The sequence below is a fragment of the Thermobia domestica genome, chromosome 11, assembly GCF_964235325.1.
Source record: "Thermobia domestica chromosome 11, izTheDome1.hap1.1, whole genome shotgun sequence".
NCBI lineage: Eukaryota > Metazoa > Arthropoda > Insecta > Zygentoma > Lepismatidae > Thermobia > Thermobia domestica.
The window spans coordinates 250,217,365-250,236,678 of NC_137464.1; the positions used below are offsets into that span (position 1 = coordinate 250,217,365).

The window sequence follows — 19,314 nt, forward strand, 5'->3', positions numbered from 1 at the left end:
GACCGACAACGTGAGTGTCCCTCACACGCCCAACACACCACTACTACCTTACCAGGAACACCTACGGATTCGTCAAACCAATACGTATTACTGCCTGACTAGTATTTCACGTTCTATCTGTTGACCTCAAATTTGCCTCATCAAGAAACAATATGTCAGAGGCAAATGTCGCAGCTGCTCTGTGACCCATTGAGCAAATTCAAAATGACAATCTGGATCATCTTCTGTAAGATGTTGGTGAAATTGCAGCTTATAAGGGTGCCACTTATTCATTGACATATTACGCATGATTGATGTACGACTAACATTTTTTTCATGAGCTACACTACGTGTGCTTCTTTTGAGACTTTTACTGAATGATGCCAACACTGACACAGTTGTTGCTTCGTCTGTTACCGTGCGTGGTCTACTACTCTTGGGTCGATCGACCACAGATCCTGTTTTTTGGAATTTCTTTAGCATTTTGAACAAAGTACCATTGTTGGTGGGAATCCTTTTCCGACGACGGCGGTTAAAATCGTCTGCTGGCACCGTGTTGCTTCGTTCTGCAGAGATTAATGTGCTCTGCATGATTTGCTTGGAAGTCACCTGCAACGATGCAAACAAAGAAACAGGTCATAACTTCGTAATGGTTAGTGCAAGAGTAAAAATTAACAGAACCATTCAATTTCTATAAAAAATTTGCTATTAAAAGGACATATTACATACTGTGGTTTCCATTTTAGATAGTCGCGTAAAATTCAAAATGGCGAACGTCATTGTGATGTGTCTTCAATCATTTCCCCCCATTCCCATTCCCCACCTATATTGTTCGTTTGATTATATTTTACAGCGTTTACCACATACTAAGGTGTTTCCACACCAGCTTTGGACCACCCCGTGTATTTCGTTAAGATAGCTACCAGCGTTTAAATCATAATTTTATTGTAGTAACGAGTTGTTAACTAGTTAACTTTTTAAGAAATGCCATGAACCTAAACTTTTTTTTTCTTTCTTTCTTGAAAGGCTGAAACTGAAGCAAGTGTCATAGGTTTTAAATAGACATATCGTGTATAGTTTATTTACTGGGTTTGTTACTTTTGTTTAAAATGTTGAAGCTTTCATACGATAAGTTTACCTAAAAAATTTTCCATCATGATGATACGTAAGTGTTTAGAAGATAAATCATTTGTAGAAATTGGTATATTTATTCTTTCTTGTAAATAAAAATAAATAAATAAATAAAATCAAAGATACTCTGCTAATCCATCAGTTCATTAAAATTATGTAGTCACATTTAAAAAAAAATATATATATATATCTTAAATTTGTGCTTGTTGATTAAAACAAAAATGCTACATTGCTCGTGCATCTTTCATACAGATTTTAACACTTTAAAATAATATTTCTAGTGCATATTAAACCAATTAATCACAGTATTTACTAGTGGGCTGTATAGGATATATATATCATAAATAAATAAATAGGCATTCATCTTGTATCCAGAAGTTAATTTTTGTTTTGTTATATTATTTCGGCTCTCTCTGGAGCCTTAATTAACCGTTCTTCTAGTTGACGTTTTCTCTTCATATATATTCACTCTCGAATTGGATTTTCGTGGGTTTTCTCGGGGTTCTCCCGTTTCCTCCCACTTTCTTCATTCCACCATTTCATTCATTACTCATCTTCACCGTCTCCTTTAGCCTAACCGGCATAACCGTGGGACGTAAAACTCAAAAATTTCATTTCATTTTGGATTTTCGTGGAATATTTGAAGAAGACAAGATCATCGAAAAACACTTGATTTTTTTTTTTTTTTTTTTTTTAAATCTTAAGTATCCTATTAGGTGTTTGTTTCCTTATTGTCGAACTAAACACAACAAACTGAGCAAGGCTATGTGATAAAATACATAAAAACACAAACATGTAATAGTTTCAACTCATTAACTGTGTCTTCATCAGACTTCCACGTCATGAAGACAGGTAGTGTATTGAGACTGTTATGTGTTTGTGTTTTTATATATTTTTATTACGTAGTCTTGCTCGATGTATAATGATGTTTTTTTTGTAGTATCACTTATTAATTCTTGTTCTTCTTTCGCTTACAAAAATCAGTTCTTAAATATAGAAATTTCAAATTCTAAATATCACTGATAGTGCTTAGATCATCATTTTAGAAATGGGTGAAACATGCGATCTTTCATTCTAGTAACCTGTCATGAACTTTATTTCCAAAATAAAATACTTTCATTTTTCTTTACATAACTTATTCAGGGTGTCTATGGGTCACGAAAGTCACGAATGTCACGAAATCAGAAAACAGTTATGAAAGTTACGAAAAAGTCACGAAATTCAGCTTTTGGGTCACAATTTTTTTTAACTGTGCTAATGTAAGTACAGATTGGAAAATTTTGTTCTATAAAACATCAGCACCAAAAATGTCTATGGTTGGCTTTAGACGCTACCAAATCGCAAGCAAAGTATGTTTGTATCGCATGGATGAAAATTCGGCCTAATTCGCACCCAAATTCGCTCTTGAAAATGTTAGGAAATTTTATGATTTGGTAAAGAAAAAGTCACGAAAAAGTCACGAAATTTCATTGTGGAATTTTAGTAGACACCCTGTTATTGCCCTGAACACTTAAGGAAAAGGAATTGGAGTTTTTTTTTTTAATATTATTATTTATTTGAGTTATAAAATATTGTACATTATTAAATATTTATAAATTAGTACTCTTTATTTTGTATTTTTAGTCTCTCGTAATCCAGTGTTTAATTCCATTTATCTACTCGTATTCTGTTTTATTCCAGCAACTCGTTAATTTATAAATTTGTAAATTTTAAACTTAAAAGTATTTAAAATTAAAAAAAAAAAAAAAATACAAGAAACATTAGTTCTTTAAGTGTTCAAATCAAAAAGTGAAGAAAAGTAAAAATGCTTTAGTTTGGAAATAAAATTCACGACATGTCGCCGCGATGCAAGATCACATTTTTCACTTATTTCATAAATAGTTTTCTAAGTACTATTTACAATATGAAATTTTTTATATGTAAGAGCAAATTTCTGTAAGTGAAGAAGTGGACAAGGATTAACAAGTGACATTAGAAAAAAATCCATAAATGTTTTCAATTGTTCGATCGTCTGTTCTTCAAATATTCCAGGAAATTCCTTTTCAAGGATAAATATATGTGAGGAGGAAGGGGGACTAAAGTAATGGATACTCAAGAAAGTTCTACAGAGAGCCGAAATAATATAACAGAAAAATAAAGAAATAAATATAAAATAAAATAAATAAACTAATGGAAGGAGGAAACAACTGATTTTCTTATTTTGCACACCAAATCCTCTATAGTGCGAATTCTAACGCAGAGTGAAAAAGTGCCTGACTGGACCGGGATACGAACCCGAACCCGAGACCTCCGGCCGATGATAGTAGTGGTTAACGTATCGACATCGGTTAACGCAGCGGTTCCGGGTTCGTGTCCCGATTCAGTCAGTCACTTTTCCACTCTTCCGGATACAAGGTGAGTGCCTGTTTATTTAGGATACATCACAGCCTTTTATAAGTAAGTGAAATTTTAAACCTAGATTTATACTTATGCTATGTATGCTAAAGGAAACTGATGATATATACTAATGAATGATGATGGAATAAACTGATGTAAACATTGTTCATTTATTTATTGCAAAGTTCACTTAGTGCGACGGGACTTGAAACATGTTAGCTTGTTCTCTATACGAGAGCTCTGTCATCTGTGGCTGGTAAATCTTTATTGCAAAATTTGACAGTAAAGTTCTAGAGTTGATGCCGGTACCTTGTAACGATTAATACTATTGACAGAAAATTGCTTAACATGCGAGAGTAATGCTATGGTACTCTTCTTTTGTAGGGCATGCCGCAATTGCGTAAAGAAAGCATCTGTGTGTTCTAAACATCAGTCATCGAAGATACCCTGGTTCCCATTGTCATAGATTTTATACATGTAGCAATAGGCGATTATTAGGTTCTGCTGCAAGTTAGAGAAATCAGAAACAGAGACTTCAAGATAACCAGAACTGTTTACTACGAGAATGTTCTGTTTCGTAATCGTGCTTGAAGTGTATCTCCGATTTCGTGAAAACGTTTGTGATTACCCTAGCCGTGGACATCAGTCAACTAGTCGTTCAGAGGATAATGTGAACCGCGTTTGTGATCTGCTGCAGTCAGAACGTCGCATGATGGAAGATGTGGAATCGGACATACCATTCAAACATACTACCACAAGATAGGGTCATTATCTTGAGAATCAGTTTGGATTATCTCATAAGTCTGTTTTGCTGGTTTCCCTTACTTACAGCAAAACTTAATGTTCCCCTTTCTTCCATGTGTGAATCGATGACAATGAGAACACGGATATCTTCGATGACCGGACCACTGACATTCTAAGGATCCATGACTATGGTACCTTCGATGACCAGGAACAAATTCTTCCTCTAGGGCCATGACAATGGGAACCAAATTATCTTCGATGACCAGTGTTTAGAAGAACGCACAGATGGTCTCTTCAAATCTTCACATATCCTGCAAAAGAAGAATAGCATAGCATTAATCTTGTGTAATAGAAACAATTTTCTGTCATAAATAGTTACAGAATACCAATCATCAGTTCTGGGACGTTATTGTTGAACCTTGTATTTATCTAATTTGGATTGTTTACATATGTGATAAATTGTACGTTAATTTACTATTTTTTTTCAGTGTGATAAGACGGGGCAACCCATGGGTGAAATCCAACAATGTATGCCAGGTGCCCAACCAGAAACGATGCCTTTGGTTCAACAACAACATATTCCACAGTTGCCCCCACCACCGACAAGTAATCATATTCTCGCACCAACAGTGACTCCTGCGGCGATCATCGATGCCAAAGGGAGTAAAATCGACAAATCAACGTGTACGACAGAGCGATGCGGGGATAACTTAGTACATTGCGAAGTGCAGTGTGACCTCCAGCTGGTGAACGGAGCAATTGCAGCGGCCCATGCTCGGCCTCTGCAGCCGTTACCTTTACAGCAACCTCCACCTCCTCCACAGCCTCCTCAACAACATCCTCCACAACAACCGACTCCTCAGCCCCAGCCACCTCCCCCACCACAGCAACAGCAGCAACCCCCTCCTCCACCTCCACCCCCTGCTCCACAGCAACAGCCTTCCCCTCAACAACAGCAGCAACAAGCACCAATGGCATTACCCTCTCAGCCTCCTCAACAACAGCTGTCGCCGCAGCAGCTTTCCTCTCCTCAGCCCCAGCCTCCGCAACCACAACCACAACCTCAACCTCAGCAACAACAGCAGCAACAACCACCACCTGCGCAGCCACCGCCCCAACAAGCGGGCCCCCCTCAACAGCAACCGCCGCAGCCACAACAGTCTCCGATGGGACCTCCGCCTACCATGCCTCAACAACAACCTCAGCCGCAAATGGCTCCACAGGGAACGCAAGGAGAGGGGATGCAGCAGGACAGGAAGGATAATCAACAGCAGACCACGCTTGGGCCAGAAACCGTGAAGACGGAGGCTTCGGCCACAACCAGCGGATGCAAGGAAATCGGCAAACAGATTATTACTGGGTAAGATTATTGTCTAAATCTTTAACTTTTTATACTATTTAGCGGATATGAAACAATGTGATATGGTAGTGTTGGGTTGACAGTCCAACTCATCTTTCTCGTTTGACGGGTGAGTGTTTTACTGAGTTGTACGATTCATTTGAAAGTTATGCCTCGGATCTCAACTAACTAAGCACGCCGTGATTGTCATTTTATGGAGACAAATTATTATTTTGTAAATATTTTGAACGAGGAATGTTCAGCATAAATCGAGTAATAGGTTTTCTTGTTTTTGATATCATGTTTTCCCACATTTTAAAGGTATAAGTATTTTTAGTACAGGTTCGAGATCTTCAAAGACTTAAGCCTCATTATTCGGGACATAATTTTGAATGTATGGTATTGCCAGACACAAAAACGAGCTACAATCTTTCTTTCATAAACTTTATTTCTTGTATTTTTGTTAAGAAATCTGGCCAAACGAAAAATATGTATTTGTAACTTCATGTTCTACTGAGACTTTTCAGAGGGGGCGGCATAGAGATGAAACTTAAAGTAGATTTTTTTTCGACACTAAGAGAGAAATGATGATTTGTAGGCATAAATAATTTTGTATTTACAAACAGAGCAGCTTCTATTAGATCATAATATTGTTAATACTATAATATATTGTAGACAGTACGCTGTAAACCAGTAGTTAATTTCAGTTTGCAGTCTTTTTAGAAAATAAATTTAACGTTTATTTCTTTTATAATTAAGATTTGAGATAGAAGGTTCGTAAATTCATTAATTTGTAAGATATGTACGTATATATTTCAAAATTATTGTTTTTTAAAGTATTTTGTACATAATTAGATATAAACTAATATAACTAGATATATGCTAACTGAAACTCAGTTCCCCATATTAATATATTTCGTAGTATTGTTTACTATATTATGCTGTTATTCATAATTAGTATTTTATAATTAACATCGATAAAATGCATATTACTTAGAGAGTACACCTTAGAAATATTTCAAGGAAGCGAAGAAAATCCGATCGATCACGAAATTCAAAATTTTAGCAGGAAAACAAACTGTTGTGTATTGTCACCAACAAACTTACAATTTCACGTAATTCTTTGTAAAGCAGTTGTCACATGTTTTCACTCTTTATGCGACAATTTATTAATGCGTCAGTGTAGATGTGAAATGAACCCTGATTTTTTTTTCCTCTGAACTCTTCAACTGTCATTATATTGCCTTAGTATTCCAAAAGTACAGTATGCGGCAAAACAAACAGTACTGAAATCACATCGTTAAAATTTATGTATGTATGTATTTATTTATTTATTGTACAACATAATGAAACATAGTAAATGTTGTCAAATGGATGTCAACTAAATGTCACTCAATACATATTGTAAATTTAAGAGGAATCGCGTCTGTATACATCATGTGTTTGAAATGTTGACCATTACATCGCGCACAGTCGTGTAGATCGATGGACGTTAGTGAACAGGGGTTGCTGGAACGACAGAACAAATGACCGAATCTTCTCTCTTAACTCCGGTATAGTGGTAGGGAAATTTTTTCCTTCAGCGTATCCCATATATAGGCATCTGGAGCCGTGAGGTCAGGGGAGTAGAAAAGATATGGAAAATACGTTTTATAGGAAAGTAAGCGATGGTCAAACTCTCGTGGGCAGAAGGACAAGTGACTCATTTGCAGTGTGGGCAGTAGATCCGTCTTGCTGCATCCATTGTGGTTGTGACGACTCATTTTTGGTGTGGCAAAAACCACGAATGAGTCAATAATAAACTGTTGATTGATGTAGCGATCAGAGTACACATGGCTTTCATCACTGAACCATATGTTGCTGATGAAATCTTCATCTTCATAAGCCATAGCTCCAGAGCAATACAGTAGACGTGCGCGCTCCACACCGCAGGAGCGGAAATAGTGCTTGACAATATACACCTTCTTCTGTGTTCTGAGGAACAACATCTTCACGCCAACTGCACACTACGCTAGTCCACACACAACTAAGCACACATGTGGCGCTCACACCTCATTACACCTGCGCACCATCCCAATTTCAGTTTGTTTGTTTTGCTGCATGCTGCATACTATATACTACATTAACCAGAGACAAATGTGAAGATAAATTTGTCAAAAAGAAATGCAAGATCTGTAGCATTAAATTGTTAAAATACAACGAAGCGTCATATTAACAAGTTCTTTTGTTTGATTTTCAGTTTTCCAATTCATGACATGAAGGGCTTGATGGAGGCAAGGAACCCTGATGGATCTATTATTAAAACAGCTCCAATTCTTGATCAAGAATTAGCAAAGAACTTGGGTGTTGAGATGGTACAAAATATGTACAAAGTTAATGTAGACGATATCAATCAGTTACTAGCCTATCATGAGGTGTTTGGTAAACTACAGAACGAGATTGCATTAAATGCTAATCCGGCTCTAGCAACATGTCAGAACAAGCCTGTTGAGTCTGTAGGTGTAGGCACTACAGTTGTAGCTACAGGTACGCACGTTTGCGATATCTGCGGCAAAATTTTCCCTTTCCGTTACCAACTGATTGTTCACCGACGCTACCACACGGAGAAAAAGCCATTCACTTGTCAGGTGTGTGGAAAGGCCTTCTCGTGTAATGCAGAATTGGCGAGACATGGGAAGTGCCACCTAGGTGGTAGTCTGTATACATGTAACGTATGTTTCCATGTGTTTGCCAGTGCTAGTGGTCTCGAGAGGCACCAGAAACGACATTCAGGCGATAAGCCATATGGATGTCAAGTATGCGGGAAGTCATTCGCCAGAAAAGAACATTTGGATAACCACACCCGGTGTCACACGGGTGAGACTCCGTATCGGTGCCAGTACTGCGCTAAGACATTCACACGGAAAGAGCATATGGTCAATCACGTAAGAAAACATACAGGGGACACTCCACATCGATGTGACATCTGTAAGAAATCTTTTACAAGAAAAGAGCATTTCATGAACCACGTAATGTGGCATACGGGAGAAACTCCACACACGTGTAACATATGTGGGAAGAAATATACGCGGAAAGAGCATCTGAATAATCATATGCGTAGTCACACAAATGACACGCCATTCCGATGCGAGATTTGCGGTAAGAGTTTCACACGTAAGGAGCACTTCACGAACCACATCATGTGGCACACAGGGGAGACTCCGCATCGATGTGATTTCTGCAGCAAGACTTTCACCAGGAAGGAACATCTACTAAATCACGTGCGTCAACACACTGGAGAATCCCCGCATCGTTGTGGTTACTGTGCCAAGTCATTTACCCGTAAAGAGCACTTAGTCAACCATGTGCGCCAACATACTGGCGAAACCCCATTCCGATGCCAATATTGTCCCAAGGCGTTCACACGGAAGGACCACTTGGTTAATCACACGCGACAGCACACTGGAGAATCCCCGCACAAATGCCAGTACTGTGCTAAGACCTTTACACGCAAAGAACACCTGGTGAACCACGTGCGACAGCATACCGGGGAATCTCCACATCGTTGCCATTTCTGTTCCAAAACGTTTACAAGGAAGGAGCATTTGGTGAATCACGTTCGCATTCACACTGGTGAATCCCCGCACCGCTGTGAATTCTGCAACAAAACGTTTACACGGAAAGAGCACTTGGTTAATCATTTACGCCAGCATACTGGGGAAACTCCGCATTGTTGCACAGTGTGCAACAAACCTTTCACACGAAAAGAACATCTCCTTAATCACATGCGTTGCCACACGGGTGAGCGCCCATACAGTTGCAATGAATGTGGCAAAAGTTTCCCGCTGAAGGGTAATCTGCTGTTCCACCAGCGCTCGCACTCTCGAGAGCGTCCCTTCAATTGTGACATTTGTGGCAAAGATTTCATGTGCAAGGGCCACCTGGTGAGTCACAAGCGAAGCCATAACGGTGAACGACCGTATAGTTGCGGAGATTGCGGCAAAACGTTTGTGGAGAAGGGAAATATGCTTCGTCATATGAGGAAACACGCGGAAAACATCACAATTCCACCTCCTCCAGCTAATGGAGTACTTACAAGCTATTAGCCATCGTAAAATATATTAGCGATTTTTAGTGAAAATGAAAGTCAAGAGCCTGCAGCCAGTAGTAGGAGTAGAAGGGAATTAAAAGTTTAGAAAAGACAAATGACTTATGAGGTATACTTCATAACCTGTCTTGTTAAAAATGGCCCTGAGAAAGCAAAAGAAAATAATGGCCTTCCCTTAATTCCTTCCTGGCTCTAGGCTTGAGTTAAAGAAAAAGATGGCAGTATTAGTAAGAGAGAAATAATGGATTAAAAAATGTTAACGTTTTATATAGATCTAGTATATATATATATATATATATATAAAAGTAAGCTATAATAGAAAAATATATATATATAAAAATAACTAACGGAACCTGTTTTATATACTACAATTGAAGTTAGGGATCATTTCATTATTTCAATGTTGCATCAACATTGGATTACATTTATGTACATAGATAAAATGGAAAATACATGACCGCAGATTAAAGTATATAAATATATATATATATGAAACATAAACTGGACAGTACTTTGATACCTGCCGTAATAATGTAGTTATGTTACTGATGAATTAAATCTTTAAACTACGTATATATATACGTATTACATATAGCTAGATACATAGAAGTTAGGTCAGTTTTTTGCCATGTTTTACGGGAAGTACTAAGAAAAAGCCGTAGATACATATATTTACAAATGTTGTTTCCAGTGCTTATTATATATATGGTGTATGTAAAGATATAAATTTAGGATGTATATCTGTCAGAATTTAAACAAAAAAAAAAATATTATTTAATAGTTGTAGATTTTCTTCATTCAGGTGGGGAGGGGGGGGGGAATATATTTGAAAGAATTTATACAAATGTCAAAAGCTAATTTCTTTTCGTAGTTAGATAATATTAGTGTCTGAAGCTTTTCTTCTGAAAATAACACACACATATATATATACACACATACATAGAGATTATGTAAGAACCAACGCGAACGGCAGATGTTTAGTGTATTGTATAAGTGGGATATGGAAGAAGATATCTTAAAAAAAAAAAAAAAAAAAAAAAAAACTGCTCTAAAGCTTTCAGTGACATTTCTTTCTTGTTTGTCAAGGCAGTTTTTTTGTACGCTCGGATGTTGTTTGCGATACGTAGAAAAATACGTCTCTTGGAACTGTATGTTTTTTTTTCTTCTCACCCTCTTTCTCTCTCTTTAGTTTCATTTATTGTATTTAAAAAGCTTTATTTTTCACTATTTTATATATATATATATAAATATAAACGAAACAAAATTTGTATGTATAGAGGAAATATATTTTATTATTTCAGTTCTTAGTACAATATAGTATACAGATAGACATACTTCTTCATCGAAAAAAGAAAATACCTTTTTCAGTAGAAACATTTTACGCATGTTGCTACTGTATATACGTATGTATACTCTGAAAAAGTGTATGACTCTTTTAGAATGGAATATAGTGTGCTTATGATTAATAACTTTTTTTTTTTTATTATTGCAAGTTCGTCAGTGCACATAATGTTATTAAAGTAACAACAATTTTCAGTAGCCAAAAAATAGTCCCAAGAAAAATAAATGCGTAGTAATATGTTAACTTTCTAATTGTTCGATTTTGAGGACTTTGTCGTATGATACTAATTATTATTGATGATTGTGGAAACATTTTAATGTAAGCTTGATAATTGTGGTGGCTTTTGTGGCATATTATGTATCTCATGTAATAGATTTTACACATTACATATTTTCTGTGTAACTTACTTTCTTATCCCCCTCTGTTTTTTCTTTTTTTTTAAAAAAAAAACTTCTTTTCTTCGTAAAACTACATCTTATTTTTTTCTTTATATTGAAATAATAGAACTGTTTCTTTACACTCAAAATTCGCGATAATACAACTAATAAAATGGTATAGTATTACTGTTTTTTTTTTTTTTTTTTTTTTTAATGTTAAGAAGTCGTTAGTGATAAATATTTTATTGTTTCAGAACGAAAACGAGATACATAATGAATATAACAACACAAAACTATATTAATGATAACAGAGGCAAATATGAAATTTATGGTTAAATTAGGCTGCATTAGACCTTGTGACAGCTAGCTGTTGCGATCTGAAAAGCAATTCGGGTTTAACCTAGAAATTATTTTCAAATTTGTTTACGAATCACTACAAACGTGTGTAATGAAATGGCAAAGAAAGACATGGAACCAATTAGCAAACTCAGTTTTCCTTATATGTAATACAAAATTGTTTTCTTGAGAGTGAAATGAAATTTTTCAATTTTATGTCCGACGGTATACCGTGTAAGCTAAAGGAGACGGTGGTGGTGAGAATGAATGACATGATGGAATGAATAGAGTGAGAGGAAACGGAGGAACTCCGAGAAAACTCACGTACACGTTAGTTGTGCACGACAAAGTCCACTTGGCGCAAGCTGGGATCAAACCAGAGACCCCACGCACCAGAGATGAATTTCTACCACTAAGCCACCGCGACCCTTCGCGGGAGACCCGGGTTCGATTCCCGGCGGGAGCTCATGTGGTTCGGATTCCACGTTAATCAGTAGGTCCACGTCTCATATAGCCTCGCTGCTGAACGGGACGTAAAACTCAAAATCTATCTATCTATCTACCACCGCGACCCTCTTAGACGATATTGAAGTCGACATTGCTAGTGTTGCCAAAAGCATTTTTTTATGGATAATTTACATTTCTAATTTTAGTACTCTCAATATTTCTAATTAGATTTCACGTTATCTATGCGTTATGTGAAGTAAAGTTGGAAAATTTGTGATTCTCACTTAAATGATTGAAACGAACTTTGTCTCAAGCCTTTTGTCAATTACTTTTAAGGCGTCAAATTTTGATAAAACTAAATACCTGAATTAGTAACTAGATTTTAGCACTATTCAAAGGAGAGAGAGCTTTCGGTTACGCACATGAAGCAGAAAATACACAAACAACAGAGGAAAATATAGTTCGTTTTCTTTCAGACCAGAGCTCCTTCGTGGCTAAGTGGGTGGCGTACGCGCCTTTGACGTGGAAGACCCGGGTTCGATTCCTGGCAGGAGCTCATGTTTCGAATTCCACGTTAATTAGTAGGTCCCACGTTTCATATAGCCTCGCTGCTGAACGGGACGTAAAACTTAAAATCAACTCAACTCATTCTTTCAGACCAATGCTGAATACAGAAATCCTTTCATATGCTTCTTTTGTGTACGCCTTTATTAATGATAGTATTGTTTCTGATTATCCACAAATTTCTCCCGTAATTCTCAATTTTACAGTATGAGAAACATAATTTCCCAGGATTATATGAAAAAACTGGATAATCAGGGATTTTCATTATATGTTCTGCACTTCCAGTAATCAAGGCCATACTAAAAGAGGGTGTTTTCGTTATTCATATAAGATTGAAACTTATAAATGTATATATACTTCCGTTTGCTAATCCATAAATGAGAATAAAACCATAGTAAGTACTAATTTATTTGCGCATTTGTAATCTTTCCTTCTGGAACAAAATCATGTTTATTGGGAACGTAAAACATGAGATTTTCAACGGATGATTTCTGGGAATTGCATTTTCCATAACCCATGAAGAGGCAATTGTGTAAACCGAGAGTTTCAAGTTGTTAATGTTTACATTTTGAATCTAATGTAGGAAACAGGATGTTTTTTCCAATGTTTATAGTTAAAATGTCATGGAAATCAGTTCCTTGTTGAGAGATGTTGACAATCCCCTAATCTGAAACAGTAATGGCACTAATAGATATCCGCGCGTGTTCCTGAAGACCTGACCCCTCCCTTTGTTCTAAATCTTATGCATTGGAACCAGAGAATGATAGTATTCTGTGAGGCAGAATTTCTTCATTAATTTCATTAAATTTGTCTATATAAAGAGTAATGTGTGATAAAAAGAACTGCTAGTTTCTTCATTTCCGTGTAAATAATCCATCATAAATTTCAAATTCCATGTTCTGTTGCAAGGATCCTGGTAGACAACGTTGTGTCCGTGTTTTTTTTCTTTCTTTCTTTCTTTCTTTCTTTGGAGTTTTGGTTTCGTTCTGTATTCTGTTTCCACCAGTTCTTTCATAATCATATCATAATCAGTCCCCATTAACGTAAAGAACATAACTAATCGTAGGATGTTAAGTATTTCATGTCACTTCTCCGAAATTTCACGCCTTTACATGCAGCATTGAATATCATAATAATTCCTCATTCCTCCCTCTCCTCGGAGTTGAACTTTTAAAAAATTTGTTTTTATAACAACTCGCTACAGAAACAGTGAAACCTGTCTATGTTGGCCACCATCGGTTCCATTGAAAAGCGGCCAACTTACAGAAATTAAGTATGATTGGTGTATTTTTAAAATTTTTAGTATTACTTGATTGTAAAATTTTAATAAGCAATGGCACGACAACTACTTTTAAATAATGTATATAGAGTAACCATACCAATATACGAATACACTTAACAAATTTATTCATGGTTGTTCATTCTAGACGTATTTTATTCTTTTTGGCACATATGTACATTCTAACGATCTCTTGTTAATGAGCTACAATTGTTTCTCTCGGAGCAAAAATGTTTTGAGAAAATCTTAAGGGAATTTGTCTCAAAACCTCCACTACCTTTCAGCAAGCTGTCAGGTGCCAATAGTTGACAGTTGAGTTGGTTAGATTTAACCTTGAGAAATTTCCGAAATTACTAAAGCTTCCCACTGATGAAAGGAGTCGATGTAGCTAATGGTTTTACCAAAATAGACAGGATAAACAAATACGTAGAACCATTTTCTGAATTCCTGTACGTACTTTTTCTTATTCATATCTTCCTTCGTCATCTCTTTATCAGGGCAGTGTTCTGGCCATTGGCCTCCAAAAACAAATCGTGGGAACCCATGCTTCTTTGTCTCCAGTTACAAATACAGAACATTTGCGTCTCATATGGGAATACGAAAGAGTTAACAAAACGGTATTATGCGTGGCCAAGATACGCAGGTAAAATTATCATTATAGAGAAGCATTGCTTTCATGCGACCAACTTCCATGATAGACAGGTGGCCAACTTATAGAGTAGTAAGTAACAAATGTCTTATGGGAAAATGCAGGTTCAAGACTAACTAGCCAAGATGAGCAGGTGGCCAAGTTGATAGGTTTCACTGTAGTAACCGTCGTCACATTGAAAATGATCCCAATCCACAAAGTAGGTCGTTCATTCGTTATAGGTTACAAACAGGTTTTCGTGCCTATGTAATAAGAGTACTCGTTTTCTCCTTCTCTTTCGGGGTTGAATTCTTAACAACTGTGTATGATGTAAACTATCCGGACTATCACGTTAGAGTAAAGTAATAGTAATTTTTAAGAAGTTTGCATGAAAATGCGGCATACAAAGATACTGAAAATATAAATCCTTCCCTCCTCCTGCGTCCCCCATGTTGACTTTCGGGAAGTACACAAAATTCCATGACCACGTGCAGCAGTTCCAAAGATATCCTTAAATATGTCTTAATCTTCCATTGGATGAAGAATTTCTGGATTTTCATGATCGTGATCACCGACGCAAAAAAAAATCATACTTGTCACACCAATAATGGTCGTGATCCATACTTTTTAGGTAATAATGCAATTTTCCAAATCTCATATCTATCAATTATGTATACTTTCATTTAACCGAAGTGGACAAATTATTACTGATTATTCTGTTTGTTAGTTGCTTGTGCTGTCAAATCTTCTCATGTATTTCCGACAATATAAGAACACAAAACTTATCTTATTATAGGACAATTCTCTATTGATCTGACAAGTGAGTATGTTTTGTGAGTAAACTGTCTCGAATGCAAGCGGGGCACTAAGTTAATTGACTAGGATGACTAGTTCTTTTCCAGTATGACTCCGAAAAGTATTCGGAAAACTAGACTTGGAAGGATAGATTAAGTGTTAGGGTTAGAGATGCAAGAAGTGATTAGTTATGCTTTTAGTTTAATGATCACCCTAACTTCTTTTAGGGTCAAGAAATCAAACGTTCACAAGATCCTTATGTTACAAACTTCTCTGTTTTTTGCTATGAGTATTTATATGAAAAAGAATTGTATTTTTTTGCATTTAACTAGATATGACTGAAAAATTGCTATCGGAATACCATAGTGTGTGTGCAGATCTCGTCTGATTCATGGAACTGTGTGTTAAGCAACAGAATCACCAAATTGGAATGTTGTTTCCTATGCCAGAGTTAACGTACGATTTTTCAGAGAAAAAAAGGAAGAAAGAAAAAAAAAAAGAAACAGTAAGTTAAACTATTTCGTGATATCAGCTGAAAATTGAATTGTTCAGTTCGTGTAATTACGAAGCGGGACTGAATTAGTTTATTTTATTTATTTATTTATTTTTTTTTAACATTAACCCTTATCCGGGCAAGCTATTTTTGCAATGTAGACTGCAACTGGGGCCTTACCAACTCGATATGTTCATAACTTTAACTTCGACTAAAGATAGAAGAATTCAGAATTTTATGGCATTGAAATATTTATGGTTATTAAGAAATTCGAAGAAAAGTATGAAGCTACTGGGCCTGGGAGGCCACAGTTGCCCGGATAAGGGTTAAACAAGCAACTCAGTAAAGTATGGTTATTTTAGCACGGTGGTTCCCAGCATGTGTTTCGCGAGACACTGGTCTATTACGCAGTCCCACATGATATGTTGTGAAATTTTATAAATTTAAAAAAATCATGGAATATTTAATAGTTTGTTACAATCAGTTTTGAGACAAACTGTACTAGTCAACGCTTCCAGCGACGCAACAATGCTCATTACTGTTACATAGTCACTACACAGAAACTTACCGTCGTAAACTATATTATTATTAATTAAAAAAAAAAAAAATCAAGTATTGTCCGTTTCAAAACATAAGTCTTGCCTCACACCATTACCAAAAGAGCAGGTAGAAAAAGAAAGAAGAAAAAAACGTGAGAAATAAAGATAATGTTATTACTGCTTGCGATAAATAAAAGAAGCCTTGAGAAAATAGGACGTTTGGCAACTTCTTTTTCTAACCGAGGGTTGCTTGTTGTTTTTTTTTAGATTTATGACCTGTTGACAAAGGGCAGAGCCGTGTGGGTGTTCCGTGGTTTTCCAAGAATTGAGATTCTCTTGTCCTGAAATCGTGTATAAGTGTGTTGGAATATTGTGGCGTACAGTATAGTATCTCGTCAATCTGAAAAGCGTGATAATCACTGCTTTGACATTAAGTTAAAAGTCAGTAAGAATTAAAAAAAGAAATCACTGGAATATTTGAATGCGAGAGAGAGCATTTTTAATTCTAGGAACAATATTTAGTTTTATTTATTTTCTAATATGAACAGTTTTTTCATTGTTTTGTAACGTCATTATGCAACACCATCGATGTGTATATATATGTCTACTGTGATAGAACGATCACTTTGTTACTTTCCTGGGTATATAATATCACAGAATATTCAGAAAAAACCCTTTGATTTTTACAATGCTCGAACCTTTTATATAATATTAATAATTGTCTTCCGAAAGTCATAAGAGTTGAAGCCTATTGTAAAATTTTTCTTCCATTTCACAATTTAAAAATATTTCCGATCACAAACTTGGACTTCACTTTCCTTGGAACCTATTTTTATTTCGTTTCTCTCTCTCTCTCTCTCTCTCTCTCTCTCTCTCTCTCTCTCTCTCTCTCTCTCTCTGTCTGTCTCTTATTTTTGTTGCACTTTAACGTTTGAGAATGTTTGTGATCGAAGCAAGTCATCTATATTTCCGTATTGCTTGGATGTATTTCTTTTTTATTTTCAGCAAAATTCTAGCTAAATTAACCCTCGCACTACGAATGGGGAGAGGGTTACTTTGTGCCAACCACAGTATGTTTTTTGTAATTACTCTTCTAATAATTTCTTTAAAATTGTTAAAATATACATTTATATATATAATATGTTATTGCTCAGCATGTTTAGCTAAAGCGTATACCTTGCGATGATGGAAATTAAATGTTAGTGTGTGTCATAAATTGGTATTTTACTCCCCCGTTGGTACGGGATGTGATTGACCTTTAGAAGTGTCACTCCTAGATGACAGTATAATAAATTGAGTTGTATCCCGCCTTTCCTGAATTTGGCTGTTATCCCATCTAATGTTCACTTCAGTCACTAGATTTTTTTTTTTTTTTTTGTGACAGTTTAACGTAAGTGTGTCTTAATAAATATGCTGTTTTAAGTTGGTGGGCACAAAGTAATCCGCCGTTGGTAGGAGATGTGTCTGATACTTAGAAGTGTCACTCCTAGATGGCAGTAAAATAAATAGCTCAGTCTTATCCCGCGTACTGTTCACTCCAGTCACCGTAGGTTTTTGTGAGAGTTTCTCATTTGTTTCTTCTGTGAAAGTATATTGAATCTTTTAACAGGTGGGTACAAAATACCCCCCCACACACACACACTTGGTAGTCCGCGTCACAGAAAAAATACCTAGGTAGTGGGAGGGTTAATATTTTATCACACACTGATACTTTTACCATAATGAAAAAAGAAAAATGTGTTTTGGTCATAATATAATTGAAATTCATGTTATTTACATATGAAATTGTTTGACAGTCATTGGAAACTTTAAAGCAGTTTTTCTCGTACTATTTTCCCACATTTTTTTATAAGTATGTGCCTGTGACGGAAAATACAAATAATAAAAGCTATGCCATTATTATGCATACGGTCAAAACATATATTTTGTAAATAGAACAAATGATGGGCGCTGTATGTATAGAATGCAAAGTGCTTGATATGTCTCTCAGCAAGAGTGTGGTGATCTGTTGTGTGTACATTCGAGCGAGCAAATGGCAGCTTGAAAATACTATATAATATAACAATATATATATATATATTATAAAACTGGTGGTTTCTTTTTTTCAACTGTCACCAGTGTTAAATCGCAAATGTTAATATATTATGTATTGTCATTTTCACTTGGGCTTGTACAACAAACATATCTAGTTTAAAAAAAAGAAAGAATCTGAAAACGTGAGTTACCACAGTATTTGCTTCATATTTTTTTTAAAAAAAGAATTCTCACATGAAACACAACACACACAAATATATATATATATACACACACACAGCTTTATGAAATGTATAGATTTTTATGTGGATGTAATTTTAATGTGCTTTATTTTTCAGAAACTGTCCTTTTTTTTCATTATTGTTATTATTTGGAAGATAATGCTAGGCCAATTCCAGGCAAACCTCTTGACTCGTGTAGATGTAGATGGGCTTGTTATTACTAGGGTGGAGGTTAAATCATGGTCAGTCAATTGTAACTTTTTTTTTTTTTTTTTAATGTAGCTTTCACAACATTAGATGATGACACGCCATTTTTTAAATGATTTTTTTTATCTAGTTCAGTTATTGTAAGAGAAGTTAGAAAAAAAAAATCCAGTGTATTAAGTCGTGTATGTAAGTTTTGTACTAATTCAGTACCTTGATAATAAACTGAGCATTGATGTGCTTGTGAAATCATGGTATTGTACAGAGCATTATATACGTTTATATATAGTCTATATAATAATTATTATTATTACTATTATTATTATTAAGAATGAACTTTTAAAGCAAAAGCCTGTGTGCGACCAAATGCAAGACTGTTAGAAATATCGTAGTCTGTTT

At 35.7% G+C, this 19,314-nt stretch overlaps 1 protein-coding gene across 4 annotated transcripts in view; it reads left to right on the forward strand.

Annotated features, from left to right (window-relative positions):
* Positions 1 to 18,977, forward strand: part of LOC145664914 (uncharacterized) — a 63,273-nt gene extending 44,296 nt beyond the window's left edge. For all 4 annotated transcript variants that reach the window (XM_081732012.1, XM_081732015.1, XM_081732013.1 and 1 more), the window contains exons 4-5: positions 4,719 to 5,590; positions 7,809 to 18,977. In XM_081732012.1, the coding sequence (XP_081588138.1) occupies positions 4,719 to 5,590; positions 7,809 to 9,654 (2,718 nt within the window). In that variant the 3' untranslated portion in view covers positions 9,655 to 18,977. The remainder of the gene's footprint in view (positions 1 to 4,718; positions 5,591 to 7,808) is intronic.
* Positions 18,978 to 19,314: the final 337 nt, after the last annotated feature.